This window comes from Jaculus jaculus, chromosome 1, assembly GCF_020740685.1.
Source record: "Jaculus jaculus isolate mJacJac1 chromosome 1, mJacJac1.mat.Y.cur, whole genome shotgun sequence".
Classification (NCBI taxonomy): Eukaryota; Metazoa; Chordata; class Mammalia; order Rodentia; family Dipodidae; genus Jaculus; species Jaculus jaculus.
Window position 1 is genome coordinate 38,570,077 of NC_059102.1, and position 16,487 is coordinate 38,586,563.

At 46.3% G+C, this 16,487-nt stretch overlaps 1 protein-coding gene across 1 annotated transcript; it reads right to left on the minus strand.

The window, feature by feature from the left end:
- Positions 1-1,197: 1,197 nt before the first annotated feature.
- Positions 1,198-12,993, minus strand: Pgam1 (phosphoglycerate mutase 1). Its single transcript, XM_045141992.1, has 4 exons — positions 12,788-12,993; positions 7,064-7,338; positions 5,089-5,269; positions 1,198-2,292 (listed from the first exon to the last, which is right to left on the minus strand). The coding sequence occupies exons 1-4, from the start codon at positions 12,924-12,926 to the stop codon at positions 2,123-2,125; spliced, it is 765 nt and encodes a 254-aa protein (XP_044997927.1). The 5' UTR covers positions 12,927-12,993; the 3' UTR covers positions 1,198-2,122.
- Between the last annotated feature and the right edge of the window lie 3,494 nt (positions 12,994-16,487).

The window sequence follows — 16,487 nt, forward strand, 5'->3', positions numbered from 1 at the left end:
ACCAAACCAAACCAAACCGAAACAAGAACAGCTCAAACTTAAGACAGTTGTTCACATAAAACAAGCCAATTGTAGTCGGGAATGGGGCATGTGTTTAATTCCAGCACTGGGGAGGCAGCGGTAGGAGGATCACCATGAGTTTGAGGCCACTCTGAGATTACATAGTGAGTTCCAAATCAGCCTGGGCTAGAGTGAGACCCTTACTCTAAAAACAAAAATAAATAATGGGCTGGAGAGATGGCTTAGTGGTTAAGGTGCTTGCCTGCAAAGCCAAAGGAGACAAGTTCAAATCTCCAGGACCCATGTAAAGCCAGATGCACAAGGTGCATGTGCCAGGAGATTGTTGTCAGCAGCTGGAGGCCCTCGCGCACCCATTTTTTGTATTTCTCTCTCAAATAAATAAAATATTAATAAAAATGAAAGGGCAAGGCTGAAGAGAGATGGCTCAGCATTTAAAGGTAAAAGTGACCTGTGTCTGGGGTTCATTTGCAGTGGCAGAAGGCTCTAGCATGTTTATAGTCTTTGTCTGCCTCTTTCTCAAAAACATAAATTCCTGGATGCTCTTGGCTGAGCAGCTATGTCCAAAAGATTAGGAAACCCTTGAGTCATTTTTATTGCCACGTATGATGGCACACACCTTTAGTCTCAGCACTCTGCAGGCCAAGGTAGGATCACTGAGTTTGAGGCCAGCCTGAGACCACATAGTGAATTCCAGGTCAGCCTGGGCTAAAGTGAGATCCTACCTCAAAAAACATCTTCTCAGCCCAGAAAACCAAAGTCTTTGTTTATATTTTTTGGCTGGCCTTGAGTCATTCTTCTACCACTGCCTCCTGAGTGGCTGGGACTACTGACCTGCTCCATGGCATTGTGGCTTGAAACTTCCTGTACCTTATAACTTTGGTTTTCAGGTTAGAATTCAAGACAAAGCAGGTGCCTTATCCCTGTCCAATGTCAAGGCTGAACCCAAAGCAGATGTGTCTTTCAGCTCTACATGGGATTCTGTTGAGTTCCAGAATGGGGAGCTATACTGGTATAAGGCAGGAGTTGTAGTTTAGATTCAGTGCAAGGTACTGAGACCGCTGGAAGCCCAAGTGCTGTCAGTATGTAGGGGGCTGTTCTAAACAAACTGTAGTATGTAGTATGTCATACGGACACGGGTTTCTTTGGATGAGGTATGTAACACACCACACAGGAAAATATTGCACATCACTCCTTTATTATACTGATCTGGAAAAGATTTAGTAGTTATGCCCAAAATGAGAACTGAGCCCATGTGGCAGGACCAAGTAACTGGAACATGATTCAGAAATGAGACATGGTGAAATACACTTAGACATGATCAAGGGGCGTTTCATCTCACTGCCACAAGCAAGGCGGAGGAGGGCTGCTAAGACACACGGCAGGAGTGCCTCCTGCCCCGCCTCTTCAAGGCCACAGAGCTTAATCCATTTTGGTATGAGGAATGGCTTATTTTCATTACCACATGGGACTATTTCAACCACCACTAGACACCCCAGAAGGGTTTTTGTGTGGCATTATTTATAGATGTGTGTGTATATGTATATATTTTCTTAAACTAAAGTAATGAACTCAGTTCAAGACTGATCCCAATGTTCTGGGGTCAGGAAGGAAATAGTTGTTTTCTCAAAATCACCATGCAGGCTACATTCATATTCCACTGGAATGACTAGAGCCCCCAGACCTTACTGTAGAGGAATGCAGAACAGGCTCTAGAACAAAAATGGATTGTGGCTTCTCGTTGGTCGTGCCTCAGCATGGCTCCTCCCCGACCAATTTCCCAGGCAGGTCCTTAGTAAACAAAGCACTAGAAGAACTAGAACCACTCCCTCAACTCTCCTGGGTAAGAGGAGCATTGCCTGGGCTTGGACCAAGGACCCGCACCCCAGAGGTGCTATTCTGACTAGATTCTATGAAGGGAGTGGGTGCAGGAGACAAAGTACTAAGATGGAAACGGAAGTCACCGGTCCCCATCTGCAGCTACAACTTAAGATCCTAAAGATGTAGTCAGTGTGACAGGTGTTAGGGAGAGGCGCACAGGGCATGGGGACAGGGGGTGTGTGTGGGGGGGTGTTCCTTGGGGTCATAGTCGGCCAGCTGGCCTTCACTTCTTGGCCTTGCCCTGGGCAGCCACGGCTTCCATGGCTTTACGCACGGTCTCTTCATCCCCTAGGAACTGCATGGGCTTGATGGGCTTCAAGTTCTTGTCCAGTTCATAGACAATGGGAATCCCAGTTGGCAGGTTCAGCTCCATGATGGCCTCTTCAGAGAGACCTGAAAAAAGCCGCCATGTTCAGTCATACAAGACATGAAAGTACACCACTTCAGGTTTACTCTTTACCCGACACTGGCAACACACCTTAGTAGGACTTAAAGCAAGATACCATTTCTGATCTGGTGTAAAAGTAGAGCCATTCCCCCAAGAAAGTGCCCCCAACAGGGGTGGAGAGATGGCTTAGTGGTTAAAGTGTTTGCCTGCAAAGCCAAAGGTTCCCAGTTCGACCCTCCAGGGCCCACGTAAGCCAGATGCACAAGAGGGTGCATGCATATGGAGTTGTTTGCAGTGGCTGAAGGCCATGCACACCTTCTCTCTCTCTCATAAATAAAATATATATATATTTTTAAAAGTGCCCCCAAAAGCCAGGCGTGGTGGCACACGCCTTTAATCCCAGCACTCGGAAGGCAGAGGTAGGTGGATCCCCGTGAGTTCAAGGCCACCCTGAGACTACATAGTGAGTTCCAGGTCAACCTGGACTAGAGTGAGACCCTACCTTGAAAAAAAAAATGCAAGCAAAAAGTGCCCCCAATAAAAGCACAAGAAAGAATGGGAAGGCATCTAAGATACTAAGATGGGTACCAACAACTGCAGACCTCCCTACCTAAGTGGGATGCAGAAGGCCATACTGAAGCAGACTATATGCATATCAGACATCCTACATACAGTCCATCCGTCTGCCAAAAATCAGTACTTTGGGGCCTCTAGTTGCTCAGGCAAGAAACAATTTGAGATTTATAGAGTCAGGTTTTTACCAAGGAGGATTCTGCCAGCAGTGCCAACTGGTAAGTCTAGTAGGGAGGTAAATATCGAAATCTCTAATGCTTATTAGGTCGTTTGGTACAAAATGACCTAGGCCCGAGGCTCTGCTTGTCAGAAGTCTAGCTATCACTGCCTTGTAGACCACATGTTTTTGTTTTTTGAGGACATATCTCAAAACAAAGTAGCCTGGGCTGGCCTGGAATTTATTATGTAGCCCAGACTGGCCTCAAACCAATAGCCATCTAAGTGCTGGAATTACAGTAATAAGCCATCATGCCCAGCTAGCATAGACCACATTTAAAATATATTTTATTTATTTTTTATTTATTTACTTACTTACTTACTTATTTATTTATTTATTCACTTGACACAGAAAAAGTGGGGGGAGAGAGAATGGGTGCACCACGGCAAACGAACTCCAGATGCATGCGCCCCTTGTGCATCTGGCTTACATGAGTCCTGGAGAGTTAAACCAGGATCCATTGGCTTTGCAGGCAAAAGCCTTAACTGCTAAGCCATTTCTCCAGCTCCCAGACCACATTTTAAGAAACACGAGGGGCCAGAGAGACAGCTCATCTGTTTCTTGCTTGAAAAGCCTGACAGCCTGGGTTCAATTACATAGTACCAACATAAAGCCAGATGCACAAAGTGTCATATGTACCTGGCATTCATTTATAGTGGCAAGAGGCCCTGATGTGCCCACACTCTCTCTCAAGTAAATATTTTCAAAATATTTATTTCTAGCCAGGCCTGGTGGCACATGCTTTTAATCCCAGCACTCAGGAGGCAGAGCTAGGAGGATTGCCATGAGTTCAAGGCCACCCTGAGACTCTATAGTGAGTTCTAGGTCAGCCTGGGCTAGAGTGAGACACTACCTTGGGGGGGGGGGGCGAATATATATATTTCTAGCTAGGCATAGTGGCACATGCCTTTAATCTCAGCACTTAGGAGGCAGAGGTAGGAGGATTGCCTAGTTCCAGGCCACCCTGAGACTACAGTGAATTCCAGGACAGCCTGGGCTACAGTGAGACCCTACCTTAAAAGCCAAAAAGATAAAAGGAAGGGAGGAGGCTACTTAATAGGTTGATATTGTATATATGTAATTACAATGATTGTAATGGGGAGGTAATATGATGGAGAATGGAATTTCAAACGGGAAAGTGTGGGGGTGGGGAGGGAGGGAATTACCATGGGATATATTTTATAATCATCGAAAATGTTAATAAAAATTAAAAAAAAAAAAAGAAAAGAAAAAAAGCCAAAAAGATAATAATAATAAATAAAAAAATAAAAACACAGGCTGGAGAGATTGCTTAGTGGTTAAGCACTTGCCTATGAAGCCTAAGGACCCTGGTTAGAGGCTCAATTCTCCAGGACCCACGTTAGCCAGATGCATAAAGGGACATACGCATCTGGAGTTCGTTTGCAGTGGCTGGAAGCCCTGGCGCGCCCATTCTCTCTCCGCCTCTTTCTCTCTGTCACTCTCAAATAAATAAATAAAAATGAACAAAAATTAAATAAAAATAAAAACAGGGCGAGAGATGTCTTGGTGTTTAAGGTACTTGCCTGCAAAGTCTAAGAACCAAGACTCGATTCCCCAGGACCCACATAAGCTAGACGCAAAAGGTGAGTTTAGAGTTTGTCTGCAGCACCTGGAGGCCCTGGTGCACCCATTTTCTCTCCTGTCTCTCTCTCTCAAGTAAATAAATAAAATAAAAAATAGTTGAATGTGGTGTACACCTTTAATCCCAGCACTTGGGAGGCAGAGCTAGAAGGAACACTGTGAGTTCAAGACCACAGTGAGACTACATAGTGAATTAAAGGTCAGCCTGGGCTAGAGCAAGACCCTACCTCGAAAAACAAAACAATAAATAAATAAGAAAGGAATGAGGAATTTTCTTACTAGCAGTCAACCTAGACTGTCCTGGAGACTATTATGATGTCTACCAGCTCCTGAAGACCTCCTTTGTACTAAGCAAGTGATGAGTGGGTGTTCTGCTTCCTCATCATTAGCCACCTCTCTAAACACATACCCTCCAGATGCTTGACAATGCCCCGAAGGCTGTTGCCATGGGCTGCGATCAGGACTCTTTTCCCTTCCTTGATCTGGGGGACAATTTCTTCATTCCAGAAAGGCAGTGCTCTGGCAATCGTGTCCTTCAGACTCTCGCAGGAGGGTAGCTGGTCCTCAGTAAGGTCTGCATACCTGCGATCCTGAGCAACAAGAAGACTTTCAAGTTTGCCACTTGTTAGCAGTTGCATCTACCACCAGGTTTCACAGTGCATCAGTTCGGTCATTCTTCAATTTCTAGGGGTCATACCACTTTGCTATTTCTCCATTACCCAGTCCAAAAGAAATAGAACTTAGATGGGGGTCAGGGGTAGGCTACACTACAAAAAGGTTTCTTCCCAGTTCACTTCAGCTTGTAGTTAGTGTAGAATGCTATGTAAAGGTTGTGGTGGCTCACGTGCTTAAAGGCAATTGTTCCACAAGCCTGCTGAGTGAAGTTTGGAACCCCACATAGAAACAGACAGCTGGGCCCGGTGGTGCATGCCTTTAATTCCAGCATTCTGGAGGCCAAGGGAGGAGGATCGCCATGAGTTTGAGACCTCCCTGAGACTACATTATGAATTCCAGGTCAGCTTGAGCTAGAACAAGACCCTACCTGGGGAGGTGGGGGGGAACACCAGAGTGGTGGGTTTGTCTGTAATTCTAAGGCAATTAGAGGCAGTCAAGACGAGCTGGAAACTTGCAGGCCAGCAAGTCTGGCCTTCTAACAGTGGCAAAATAAGAGAAACCCGTCTCAAAGCAAGGTGAAGAGAAAGACCATCACCCCCAAGGTTATCTTCTAATACCACCCATGTGTATTCAATCATGCACACACACAAAAAAGTAAAACTTAAAATACAGTAACAGAGCTGAAGGGATGGCTTAGCAGTTAAGGCACTTGCCCGCAAAGCCAAAGGACCCAGGTTTGATTCCCCAGGAACCACATTAGCCAGATGTACAAGGTGGCACATGCATCTGAGTTCATGTACAGTGGCTAGAAGTCCTGTCATGCCTATTCTCTATCCCTCTCTCTCTCCTCTTTCTCTCTGTCAAATAGATAAATAAATTATATATAACATGTTAACATATATATTATATAATATATAATTATATATAATATAAATATATATAATATAAATATATATATACACTTTTCTTTGGTTTTTCGAGGTAGGGTCTTACTCTGATCCAGGCTGACCTGGACCTATGTAGTCTCAAGGTGGCCTCAAACTCATGGCAATCCTACCTCTGCCTCCCAAATGCTGGGATCAAAGGCATGCACCACCACACCAGGCTTAAATAAATAAAATATTTTTTTTAAATACAGTAACAGACATAAAAAATGAAGAAGTTTTCAGATACATAACATAAACTATCAGCTAAATCTTGCAACAAGTGAAGACCATGCCTTAGCAAAGGAAGAACTATATTAAAATTTTTTATTGTGCTAGAAGGATGGCTTAGCGGTTAAGACACTAAGGTTCAATTCCTCAGGACCCATTAAGCCAAATGCACAAGGTGGTGCATGCATCTGGAGTTCCTTTTCAACAGCTCTTTTTCTCTATCTCAACGAAAATTAACTTAAAAGAAAACTTTTTATCATAAACTACAAGTCCAATGGAAGTAGAAAGACAACATGAATAAAGGTGAAAGAGTGAGGACTGGAGAGATGACTTGGCAGTTAAGGCGTTTGCCTGCAAAGCCAAAGGACCTTGGTTCAATTCCCCAGGACCCATGAAAGCCAGATGCACAAGGTGGCACATCCATCTGGAGTTTGTTTGCACAGTGGCTGGAGGCTCTGGCATGCCCATTCTCTCTGTGTCTGCCTCCTTCTCTCTCACTCTCTCAAATAAATAAATGAATAAATGAATGAATAATTTTTTTAGGAAGTCAAAGAGTGAGGCCCAGGATCTATACCCTGATCCTAGGTGGAGTAACCAAACCTGGTTTGCTCCTACCTTACTGATATTGCTGTAGAAGGGATGGTCGGGCTCCATCGGCGGTGGGGGGACATCATAGGAGCGCCTCCAGATTTTTACCTGGGCCTCACCATGCTTGGCAGCAGTTTCTGCTTTATTGAGACCAGTCAAACCCCCATAATGCCGCTCATTGAGGCGCCAAGTCCTCACTACTGGCAGCCACATCTGGTCAATGGCATCCAACACTGTCCAAAGGGTTCGGATTGCTCTTTTCTGCACTGAGGTAAAGCAGATGTCAAATTCATAGCCAGCATCTGGAAATCAGAAGTGCAATGTGATGAGATAATAAGGTCCAATCCAAGCCAAAATTCCATTACTTATAAACTTCTTATACAGATCATTCAAATGAAAAGCATTTGGAGCCAGGCGTGATGGCGCATACCTTTAATCCCAGCATTCAGGAGGCAGAGGTAGAAGGATCACCTCGAGATCGAGGCCACCCTGAGACTACATAGTGAATTCCAGATGAGCCTGAGCTAGAATGAGACCCTACCTCGAAAAAGCTAAAATAATAATAATAAATAAAAATAAATAACAAAAAAAAAATCTGCTGGTGTGGTGGTGCACGCCTTTGATCCCAGCACTTGGGAGGCAGAGGTAAGAGAATCGCCTGAGTTCAAGGCCACCCTGAGTTAGAGCCTCAATAAATTTACATATATATATATAAAAATATATATATATATATGGTTAGGTGATAGTTTGATTCAGGTGTTCCCCATATACTTAGGTGTTCTGAATGCTAGGTTCCCAGCTGATGGAGATTTGGGAAGTAAGGCCTCCTGGAGGCAGTGTATTGTTGGGGGCAGGCTTATGGGTAATTTTTTCTGTTTTCCCTTGCCAGTGTTTGGCACACTCTCCTGTTGCTATTGTCCACCTTATGTTGACCAAGAGGTGATGTCCACCCTCTGCTCATGTCACCATTTCCCCCTGCCACCATGGAGCTTCCCCTTGAGTCTGTAAGCCAAAATAAACCTTTTTTTCCCCACAACCTGCTCTTGGCAAGGTGATTTCTACCAGCAATGCGAACCTGACCGCAACAGGTTACAATCCTTACAATCCATTTTACCAGATGGAGAAAAAAAAAGACATTAAGAGCTAAATTATGCCAGGTCACAGCCTTATTTGAGATTAAAACCTAGGCACTGTGGAGTCAGTAATGTATTTCAGTGTTAAAACACTTGTGGTGGCCCTGGGTTCAATTTCCTAGCATAACAAACAAGAAAACTCAGACACTATGACTCTGAAATCCAAATCTTAATTCTTTTTTATATTTTATTTGAGAGAGACAGAAAGAAAATGGGTGTGTCAGGGTCTCCAGCCATTGTAAACCAATTCCAGACATGTGTCACCTTGTACATCTGGCTTATGTGGGTACTGACTGGGGAATCGAACCTGGGTCCTTAGGCTTTGCAGACAAGCTCCTTAATATAAGTTAAGCCATCTCTCCAGCCCCTGAAATCCAACCATTATCTCTATCTATCCCCCCAACAATTTTTTTTTTGAGGTAGAGTCTCACACTCTCAGGCTAACCTGGAATTCACTATGTAGTCTCAGGGTAGCCTGGAACTCACAGACTCACAGTGATCCACTTATCTCTGCCTCCCCAGCATGCTGGGCTGGGATTAAAGGCGTGCACCACCACGCCTGGCTGCTATCCCCATTTTTAACTCCTAAGGATTTTGGTGTGATCTGTGATCTTTCCTTTCCTTTCCTTTTTTTGTCCTTTAGAGAGAGAGAGAGAGAGAATGGCCTTTCAGCCTCAGTGAATGAACTCCAGGTGCATGTACCTCCTTGTGCACATGTGCAACATTGTGTACTTCTGTCACTTTTGCTCTGGCTATGTGAGACCTGGAGATTTGACCAAGCATTCTTAGGCTTTGCAGGCAAGCATCTCTCCAGCCTTGGTGTGACCTTTTTTGAGACAAGATCTTGCTACGTATCCCAGGCTGGCCTGGAATTCACCGGCATTGAGATTGCAGATGTATGTTACCATGCTCAGCCCCTGCTGTTTGCATTTTAGTTAGAATTATCACTTCCGATTCTTACTAGACCTCTGGTCTTAGAAAAGAAAGGGGTTTGTTGTTGTTGTTGTTTGATTTTTTGAGATAGGGTCTCTGGCCCAGGCTGACCTGGAATTCACTATGTAGTCTCAGGGTGGCCTCAAACTCATGGCGATCTTCCTACCTCTGCCTCATGAATGCTGGGATTAAAGACGTGTGCGACCATGCCCAGTGAAAAGTAAGATTGTAAAATTCCAACACAGCAACAGATCTTAAAAGAGTATTAATAAAATCTGTTGCATGAAGGCTGAAGGGATGGCAGAGCAGTTAAAGCATCTGCCTGCAAAGCCAAAGGATCCCAGTTTGACTCTCCAAGACCCGCATAAGCCAGATGCACGGGGGGGGGGGGGGGGGGGGGGGCGTATATGCATCTGGAGTTCAGTTGCAGTGGCTGGAGGCCTTGGCGTGCCTATTCTCTCTCCCTCTCTCAAATAAATTATATATATATATATATATATATATATATATATATTTTTTTTTTTTTTTTTTTTTTTCCTCCCCCAAGGTAAGGTCTCACTCTAGCTCAGGCTGACCTGGATTTCACTGTGTAGTCTCAGGGTGGCAAACTCATGACAATCTTCCTACCTCTGCTTCCCGAGTGCTGGGATTAAAGGCGTGCACTACCACACCTGGCTAAATAAAATACATTTTTTAAAAAAACAGAAAAATTGTTGCATGAAATTATATTTTCACTATGGACTGTGGAAACTCTTAATCCATAATCTCTCTTTACTATAGCCAACATGCCAGCCTGTTCCCTCAGAGGAACATAGTTAAACCTTTTAGAAGCCATTCACTTAAAACAAAAAATGCTGTGCACTGATTCCGTCATACAGGAATCTTTCCAATCGCTCCTCCACACAATGACTATGGCATCAGGGAGGTCAAGATCAGTCCTGTTCTTTCATGAATGATTATTCAGAATGCTGGATGGACCTGCTTGCACATGCCAAACACCCAGCACATGGAAGGCCTAAGCAGGTGTCTGGAGTTGGAGGCCTACCTGGGTTATGTAGGAAGGGGCCCTTCCCCCAAAATTATCCTGACCAGGGAGATGACCCCGAAACTCTTATTTTCTCTATCATACTACAAAGCCCTCTTCAAAAATTCAGCAAAGGCTGGAAAGATGGCTTAGTGGTTAAGTGTTTGCCTGTGAAGCCTAAGGACCCTGGTTCGAGGCTAGATTCCCCAGCACCCACATTAGCCAGATGCACAAGGGGGGGGGGTGGGAAGCATGCATCTGGAGTTCGTTTACAGTGACTGGAAGCCCTGGTGCGCCCATTCTCTCCCCCCTCCTCTCTCTCTCTCTGCCTCTTTCACTGTCGCTCTCAAGTAAATAAAAATGAACAAGAAAAATTTTAAAAAATTAGCACAACTTCCTGTGTTTGCTTCATATTGAGGTTAGCAACAATAATTAAGAAAATGTGTAGACGGGCGTGGTGGCGTATGCCTTTAATCCCAGCACTTGGGAGGCAGAGATATGAGGATCACCCTGAGTTCGAGGCCACCCTGAGACTCCTAATGAATTCCAGGTGAGCCTGGGCTAGAGTGAGACCCTACCTTGAAAAACCAAAAAAAAAAAAAAAAGTGAGTGAATTTCCCTGCCAGCCATTCAATGACAATGAAGCCACTAGGAAGGGAGGGGATATCGACTACCAGGAAAACCACTACCACCTGCAAGAGTCAAGAAGACAGAGCTCACCACTAAGCCTCTGGGCAAGTGCAACCAGAAGTGACTACCATCACTTCCCTCACCACCTCCCTAACCGTAAGAGGAATGGCTCCCCAACAAAAGGCTGAATCACTGGGAAGTGAAAACTCATAGTCAAGCTTAAGCTGCTGCGGTGAACAGCTACAGGCTGTTTTCACTGCAATTATTTCCACTTGCAATGGCGCCTCTCACTAAGATACACAAGTAATCCCCAAGGACAAGTGGTTCCCCTTAGGACGCTGAAGAGAGAAATGCTGCACGATCAGAAGTCCAAAAGCCTCTTTCTTTAGCTTCCCATTTAAACCCAAGGACAGCCAGGGTAAAGTAGACATGAAGTATGGACTCCTTTCCTCACGAGATTTTGTCTCTTGGGTCCTAAAGGCTGCATGAAATAGCTCTCGCTGGCTTCCTCCTGAAATCAGATTCAAGCCTGTACAAATCCTATCATGTTAAGCACTGATAAGATTATATATGCCTTAAATCTCTTCTATGACAAGATTTATAATGGTCTCCAGTTACTGCTTTTGGTCTTTCATTTTTAAATCGATGGTGCTCATAATAGCTACTTAAATTTGACATCATTTTTTTAGACAGTCTTGCTGTGTGACCCAAGTAGCATTTGAACTCTGGATCCTCCCTTCTCAGCCTCCTAAGTGCTCGGATTACAGGTGTTCAGCACCATGTGCTTGGTCTTGTGTCTGATTTTCTAAAGCATAATGCTACCACGATTTATCTTAAAATTGAAATAGGGTCTGTTATTTTATAGTAATTACAAGTTCAACATATAATCATCTTAGCTAGTGAACAGAGATAATTTACTTTGTTCTGGGCTAGACATTAGCAAACCACCAGACTAACACCATTCTAGCCAGAGGTAAAGAAAATGGCTTCCATCACTAGCACTTCCCAAAGTTTTGGTTCATTTCAAAAGGATGTACAGTGAAGGCAGCAAGCTAACGAGTGCAACTTAGGGGTCAAACACCAAACACCAGTAACCCTTTCACGTGGCTGCTGCTTTGTCCAGAGGTCAGAAAAGAGGGCAGCATGTGAGCGGAAGCACCTCTTCACTCCAGAGATTCTAGGGACTCCAGGCGGCAGGGAAGGCTTCCTTATCAGCATTCCAAAATCACCGAGAACAGTCGGCTGAAGGAGGTGGGGCGGGGGCGCAAGCCGGGACCGGCATACAGGCAAGCATTATCTCCCAGCCACTTCCATCCACCCTTTGCCCAGCCTGTCCTTGGCCAACAGCCCGCCAGTTCCTCACACCTACCAGTTACTCCACCCAGAACTGGGGGCAAGGACACCGAACTAGAAATAAGTTGATATGACCTTGGAAAAGTCGTCTTTCTAATCTTCACCTTTCCCAACCATTAATGGAGGTGGGGGGGGAGGCAGGAGAAGAATAAAATCTGCCGGCCTTATGGGACTCAAAAGAGCATCACATGCTTGGCGGGCACGAGGTCCCGGGTTCGATCGCAGGCATCTACACACACACGAGCATCACCTTAAACCATTTACTCATTTTCATCTGTGGGTACATTTTAGACAAGTATCTGCAACAGCTGCCTTTTGAGAAGGCTAGGACACAGCCGCAGTTATGGCATGGGGCATCCTCGTCCAGTGGCCCCGGCCCTCGGGGAACCCTGAAAGGTCCCAGGCCTCCACAAGTGACTCCATTCGGGGCAATCCATGCCTAAGTCGCTCACACCATTTCACCTAAACAGAGCAAAAGGGCTGCGAGGCGACCGCCCTGGGCCCAGCACCCCCTCCCTCCTCACTATTTAAGTGGGTGACCTTGGACGAGGGGACGCTCCACCCTGCGTTCATTCCCCCACTACACACTCAACCGGACAGACGCTGCCCAAAGGTGTCCGCGGGTGCAGCCGGGGCCAGCGCCGGGCCCTCGGCGCCGCAGGCCGCCCCGCTCCGTACCTCGCAGCGCCTGCCCGCCGCGCTTCGCCTCCTCGTGGCCCGCGGGGCTCAGGTCGGCATCGTACCAGCCGCTGAAGCGGTTCTCCAGGTTCCAGGCGCTCTCCCCGTGCCGGATCAGCACCAGCTTGTAGGCGGCCATGGCGGAAGGTTAAGGATGCAGCGGCGACCGCGACTCGCCGAGATTCCGGTGGCAGCCCAACCCCCCTCCCCCTAATCCCCCGCCCCGCCGGCCGCGCCTGCGCAGACGCGTCCCCCGCTAGGCTCCCGCGCACTTTCTCTCCCAAATCTTTCCACTTGCAGCGGACTGCCAGCTGTGCGCCAGGTGTACGCATGCGCGCCATGCAGCGCTGCGGCCGCCGAGGGGAGGGGTCGCGCGCCGGAGCGCACATGCGCCCTCCCCCCTCGGTGCCGCGTGCGTCGCGGCTGTCACGGAGCGCACGTAAGCACCGGGGCGGAGGGGCCCCGGCGCCGGGCTGCTGGGCAGGAGCGCGGCGCTCTTTCCATCGCTGCGATGATTCCTAGGCGATTAAACGGCCCTTATCCTCCGAAGAGGTCTGTGGCCCCACCAGGTTACCGTGTCACCCGTGCATAGTTTGATTCCCACCTTGCACTCTTCTTTCTATTCGTATCTCGGGCAGGTAGCAGAACCTCTCAGATTCATTTGTAAAAGAGAACATAAAATAAAATACAATTGGAGCCGAGCTTGGTGGCGCACGCCTTTAATTCCAGCACTTGAAAGGCAAAGGTAGGTGGATCACCATGAGTTTGAGGCCACCCTGAGACTACATAGTGGATTCCAGGTCAGTCTGGGCTAGAGTGAGACCCTACCTCGAAAAACCAAAAATAAATTAATTAATTAAATTGGGCTGGAAAGATGGCTCAGAGGTTAAGGTGTTTGCCTGCAAAGCCTAAGGAGCCAGATTCGATTCCCCAGTACCCACGTAAAGCCAGATGGCACAAGGTGATGCAGGCGTCTGCAGTTCCTTTGCAGTGGCCAGAGGACCTGACGCCCCCATTCTCTTCCCCACCCTCTCAAATAACTAAAATATTAGGGCTGGAGCGATGCCTTAGTGGTTAAGGCACATGCCTGCGAAGCCTAAGGACCCAGGTCCGATTCTCCAGATCCCATAAACCAGATGCACATGGTGGCGCATGCGTGTGGGGTTAATTTGCAGTGGCCGGAGGACCTGAGCCTCCCATTCTCACTCTCTCTGTGTCTCTAATAAATAAATAAGTAAAAATAAATCTTAAAATATATATATATTAGAAGATAAATTTAATTAAAGCAAAAAAAGCTGGGTGTAAGCCAGGCGTGGTGGTGCATACCTTTAATCTCAGCACTCGGGAGGGAGAGATAGGAGGATTGCTTTGAGTTCCAGGCCACTCTGAGGTTACATAGTGAATTCCAGGTCAGCCTGGGCTAAAATAAAAAGCCTACCTCAAAAAAACAGGCCCTAGTGTTTAAGGTGCTTGCATGCGAAGCCTAAGAACCCTGGTTCAATTCCCAAGTACTCATGTAAACCAGATGCATAAGGTGACGCATGGTCTGGAGTTTGTTTGCAATGGCTAAATGCCCTGGCACACCCATTCTCCCTCCCTCCCTCCCCCCTCCCTCTTTCTCTCTCTGTCTCTCTCAAATAAAATAAAAAATATAGCCAGGCATGGTGGCACACTCTTAATGGCAGCATTTGGGAGGCAGAGGTAGGAGGATTGCTGTATGAGGCCGGCCTGAGACTACATAGTGAATTTCAGATCAGCCTGTTCAGGGAGAGACCCTACCTCGAAAATCCAAAACGGAAGAAAAAAAAAGAAAGAGGGCTGGAGAGATGGCTTAGCACCTTGCCTACAAAACCTAAGGACCTAGATTTGACTCCCCAGAACCCATGTAAACCTGATGCATATGGTGGCGCATGTGTCTAGAGTTCATTTGCAGTGGCTAGAGGCCCTGACATACCCATTCTCCCTCTCTCTCTAATAAATAAATAAAAATAGTAGGGGCTGGAAAGATGGCTTAGTGGTTTAAGGCACTTCCCTGCAAACCCTAATGACCCAGGTCTGATTCTCCAGTACCCATATGAAGCCAGATGTACAGCATCATGCATGCATTTGGAGTTGACTTGTAGTGGCTGAAGACTCTGGTGCACCCATTCTCTCTGTCTGTCTCTCCCCACCACCCCCATCTGCTTGCAAATAAAAATAAATACACTTTTAAAATGTTTTTTAAAAAATAAAATAGTATATAAGTAAAATAGTATATATGTAAGTAGAAGAATAGATTAATGGGGGTGAAAAGGCCTAAAATGAGATCTGGGAAAGAGATTGAGTAAAGGAAAGGTGGAGGGACAGCTAATCAAAATCTAAGAGGATATAAATAAATCATATGTAATCCTACATTTTTGGACAATGGAACATTCAGGAGCCGTAGATTGTAGCTAGAAAATTTTCAGTGCCAGGGATGGGATATCTTCCAGTGAGTGGTTGGCCAGGGAGGCCCTTGATGCTGCCAAAACATTATAGACCATTGCCGAGGCCCTTGGTTTCCCACCAGGAATAGATGGGAAGACCCTATTGCTGAAGACTCCACATACTTGGGCTGCAAGGACACTGAGAAATCCTGCTGGATCTTAACAGATAACCTCCTCCATGTAGACCAGCTGATAGAAAGCTGGAAGAAGCCATTCTGCATACAGTTCAATGGGAGAAGGAGAAATCACCAGTGAAGATACTCAACAGTGGATACTGCAAGCCTTATATTTGGCCAGCCAGGCCAAATGACCCAACGGGTACAATAGTGGCACATCTGTTATGGGGGAAACCAACTGCCATCTAATTGGACTGGAGGCCTGTCCTGTCCCGCGGGACCTAGTTATTCATGGGGGCGAGGAGGACCCTAACCTGAAATAAGATGGGCGAGAGAGAAGAAGAGACTCAAGCAAATGTACACTTGTCAAGAGTCCAATTTTATTGAGCCACAGCGGCCTTTTTAAGGGTTAGGGTTAGGGTTTTGGGGGGGGGGGCTGGAGGAGGCAGGTGGTGGAAAGTTACAGAATCTTCTTGGCCTTTGGCCTAGGACAGTTTGCGGTTATTCCAAAAATTCATGGTACAGTTCTCACGTCTCTGCAGTTGCCAGGCAGGATGTTAATTAGTTAGGTGTGGTGGGGTGGGGGGATGGAATCAGTTAGGTATGGCAGGGTGGGGGGATGAGGAAAGGTCGGAAGTTGCTCAGGGCAGAAATTGCTCAGGACAGAGGTTATCTCAGGGCAAAGGTCTGTTCAGGGCTCATCTCCTCGTCTCCAACAGAGGCCCACTCCATGGATGGGAATACATCCCTGATACTGAAAACTTAAAACAGGGGTAGTCATGAGCCCTAAGGATGTAACGTCTGTATAATGTCTGCTGTTGTCTGGCTAAATGTATGTACTATGCTTATCAAACTGCCCAGTAAGCACTTCTATTAATGTTCACACCCTTTTATTAATGCTACTCTCACTTTTGGTAGAGAATCTTCTCTTTTCAGATGGCAGTGATCTTGGGTCGACTCAGAAGGCATCATGGTGATGGAAAGAAATGACCTCAGTGCCCAGTACTGCAGTATCTCTTATCACACCTTCCGAGGCTCAGGGTCTATTGCAGAAGAGGTGGCAGAAAGAATGTAAAAAGGAAGGGCAGAACTTCATACAACATGCTCCCTCCAGACACA

Bases quoted from the DNA above. Each gene is read 5' to 3' on its own strand.
- Pgam1 (XM_045141992.1), bottom strand. From the start codon at position 12,926: ATGGCCGCCTACAAGCTGGTGCTGATCCGGCACGGGGAGAGCGCCTGG. The intron at 5,270-7,063 runs GTAGGAGCAAAC...CTTGTTGCTCAG, and splicing joins TCTACAGCAATATCAGTAAG to GATCGCAGGTATGCAGACCT. The intron at 2,293-5,088 runs GTATGTGTTTAG...GGCTTTTTTCAG, and splicing joins CATTGTCAAGCATCTGGAGG to GTCTCTCTGAAGAGGCCATC.